General features: G+C 45.2%; 1 protein-coding gene across 1 annotated transcript; it reads left to right on the forward strand.

Moving 5' to 3' along the window:
- Positions 1-1,471: 1,471 nt before the first annotated feature.
- LOC109779420 (uncharacterized) lies at positions 1,472-2,487 on the forward strand. The gene has a single exon (XM_020338039.3). It carries the CDS (start codon positions 1,623-1,625, stop codon positions 2,283-2,285), a length of 663 nt encoding a protein of 220 aa, XP_020193628.1. The 5' UTR covers positions 1,472-1,622; the 3' UTR covers positions 2,286-2,487.
- The last annotated feature ends 319 nt before the right edge of the window (positions 2,488-2,806 follow it).

A 2,806-nucleotide genomic window follows, 5' to 3' on the forward strand; every position in this document is an offset into this window, starting at 1 on the left:
GCTCTAAAGTAGATTTGGCTGAGTGAAACTGATTTTGATGGAGCAGATTAGTCCCAAACAAGCCCTAAGCATGGATAACTAGGATCAATTTAGGAAATAATTGTATGCAAGATATCAACCAATAATTGCTCACGTGAAGGGAAATAAAACCGAAAAATACATCAGATGCAAATGTAAGGCCAGGTAAAAAGGCAACTTAGGTATACAGAAGTTTCATATAACTTAGCGATAGACAAATGGAATATTGCAAAATGAGCTCAATTCTATTGGGCCCCTTTAGGAGAACAAATAATATAGAAGCGCATCTTATAGTTTCAAAATATATATATTTTACACAAGTATGTACACACTCTTGACTGTTTGGTGTGTGTTTTCATGAAGTATTCTGTCTATTTCAGTGCTATTTCAAAAGATAAATACATGCATATAACAGATGTATTTTTTCACTATTATGGATCAACAAAAAAAAATTTTAGTGCGAAGCCCACAAATGAAAATATCTAGCAACTAAGACTTAAGTGTGGATTTCTTGCCCTCGGTTTTGCAAAATTAAAAATAAGATTTTTAAGGTTAAATTTTTTCTGAAAAAACATACACACATACCTAATGAACTACACACAAGTAAAATTCAAAAATATAGGATGTCTATACTACATTCCTGTAAATTTTCATGATGAAATACTTTGGCGTACGATACACACACAAAAAATCACTGACTTTATAGTGAGTAGCACATGATTTTTTGTGTAGTTCGCACCAAAATTTATTACATCAAAGATTTTGCAGGAACGTAGTACACATACCTAGGTATATTTGTTTTCAGATTCTTTTGACACTTTGAAATATGATTTCTGATTCTTTTTTTCAAAAATCTATGCTCGATGGAGCTCCGGAAGGCATTTCCAATAAAATTAACAGATATTTAGATCTCATCTATATGTACGTGTAGAATCTTTAAAAAAAAATTGAACTTTGAAATATGCTTTTTAAATAGCAGGACCCAATAGACCCCTTAAGCAAAACAACCATTCTTAACAACCTGCATTCTATAAGCTACAGGAAGAGAAGAGCTTCCCCCTCAAAAAAAGATAAAAAAAAGATAGAGACGAGTTTGACGCGTGCACGGCAAAGCCGGCAACAAGCTAACCAACAAGAACATATATTTCCTAAAAACAGGGAACATCAAACAAATGAGGAACTACCTATTCATGCTCTACTTGCTTCTCCATTGAGTGAAGAATGCCTGCCCTCTTGAATGCATCAATGGATCCAGATGCAAAAGGATGGGGCATGGCATGGCCACTCCACCCATGCATGTCCTCCACTGCGTGATAAGGGAAAAACATTTTGAATAAATAAATAGTACTCTACTGTAATAAATAAACAACTCCCAACTACACTGCCATTTCATATCATACGTATCAGTCATACAGTATCATTGTTCACCTTTCCATCTCCTATATAAGCACGCAGCTCACACGCTTCTTCTCCACCCATCCAAGCCGCACCCACTAGCTCCCAGCTGCAGCAAGCAAGCGAAGCTCGTGCGTGAGCGAGCGACCGAGCGAGCTGAAAAACCACCCTACAAAGCTCCGGCTGAGCCACCCGTCCGGCCGGCGACGATGCCGATGCTCATCCCCGACGACGTTCGCGCCAAGGCGGAGATCTACACCGGCGACGCGGCGGGGCAGGAGAAGACGCGGCTGATGCTGGCGGAGACGGAGCTCCCCAGCGGCCTCCTGCCGCTCAAGGACATCATCGAGTGCGGGTACGTGGAGGAGACCGGCTTCGTGTGGCTCAAGCAGAAGAAGCGGGTGGACCACTACTTCGCCAAGGCCGGCCGCCACGTCTCCTACGCCACCGAGGTCTCCGCCATCGCCGAGAAGGGCCGCCTGAAGAAGATCTCCGGCGTCAAGGCCAAGGAGATGCTCATCTGGGTCAACCTCCACGAGATCTGCGTCGACGACCCGCCCACCGGCAAGCTCCACTGCAAGGCCATCGGCGGCCTCTCCCGCAGCTTCCCCGTGGAGGCATTCGAGGCCACTGACGCCCTGGCCGTGGCCGTCACCGGACGTCTCAAGAAGAAGACAGAGAAAGAGAGCACCGACAAGAAAGACGAGAAGGAGGAGGATTCAGCAGAGAAGCCGAAGGAGGAGGCAGCAGAGAAGCCCAAGGGGGCCGCCGTCGCCCCCGCCCCCGCCGCCGTCGATGAGATCGGTCAGAAAATGAAGGAGATGAACACGGAGGCACCCGTGCAGGCGGAAGCGGTGGCAGCCAAGAACTGATCGGTGGCGGCGACGGCGACGGCGGCACGTCATGATCGGTTACCTAGTCATAAATTTGTTTCAGAATAACGCATTGCATTAGCATGTCATCAACCATCCACACATATGTATCACCTGATCGATCGATGAGAGTTCAGTTCGACAACGATGTAATTTACTCCTACCTTTTTTTTCTGGTTTTAATGTGATGAAATTTAATGGATGCCATTGCCATGAGCTGGCGCTACCCGATCGATCGATCGTACTACTACTGCTACGCACTGCCTTCGTTAATTTAGGTACTCATACTTTATCTGAGGTGGCAGGAAGCAAGCAAATGGGTGAGTAAATTGGGGGAGCAGTAGTGGTCACCTCACCTCTGTTTCTCTTCTTCTCGGTGAGCATTGAATCCCATGTGTTCCTCTTCAATTTGGTGGGATCTTGGAGTAGATTCCGCTACTTACCTTCCAGCATTCTTCGCTGCTTGCTTAGACTACCTGCGCTTAGACTACCCACAGTGAGAGTAACATAGATGGTAACAT

This window comes from Aegilops tauschii, chromosome 5, assembly GCF_002575655.3.
Source record: "Aegilops tauschii subsp. strangulata cultivar AL8/78 chromosome 5, Aet v6.0, whole genome shotgun sequence".
In the NCBI taxonomy this organism is placed as follows: Eukaryota; Viridiplantae; Streptophyta; class Magnoliopsida; order Poales; family Poaceae; genus Aegilops; species Aegilops tauschii.

Excerpts from the sequence above, each read along its gene's own strand:
- LOC109779420 (XM_020338039.3), top strand. The coding sequence starts at position 1,623 with ATGCCGATGCTCATCCCCGACGACGTTCGCGCCAAGGCGGAGATCTAC.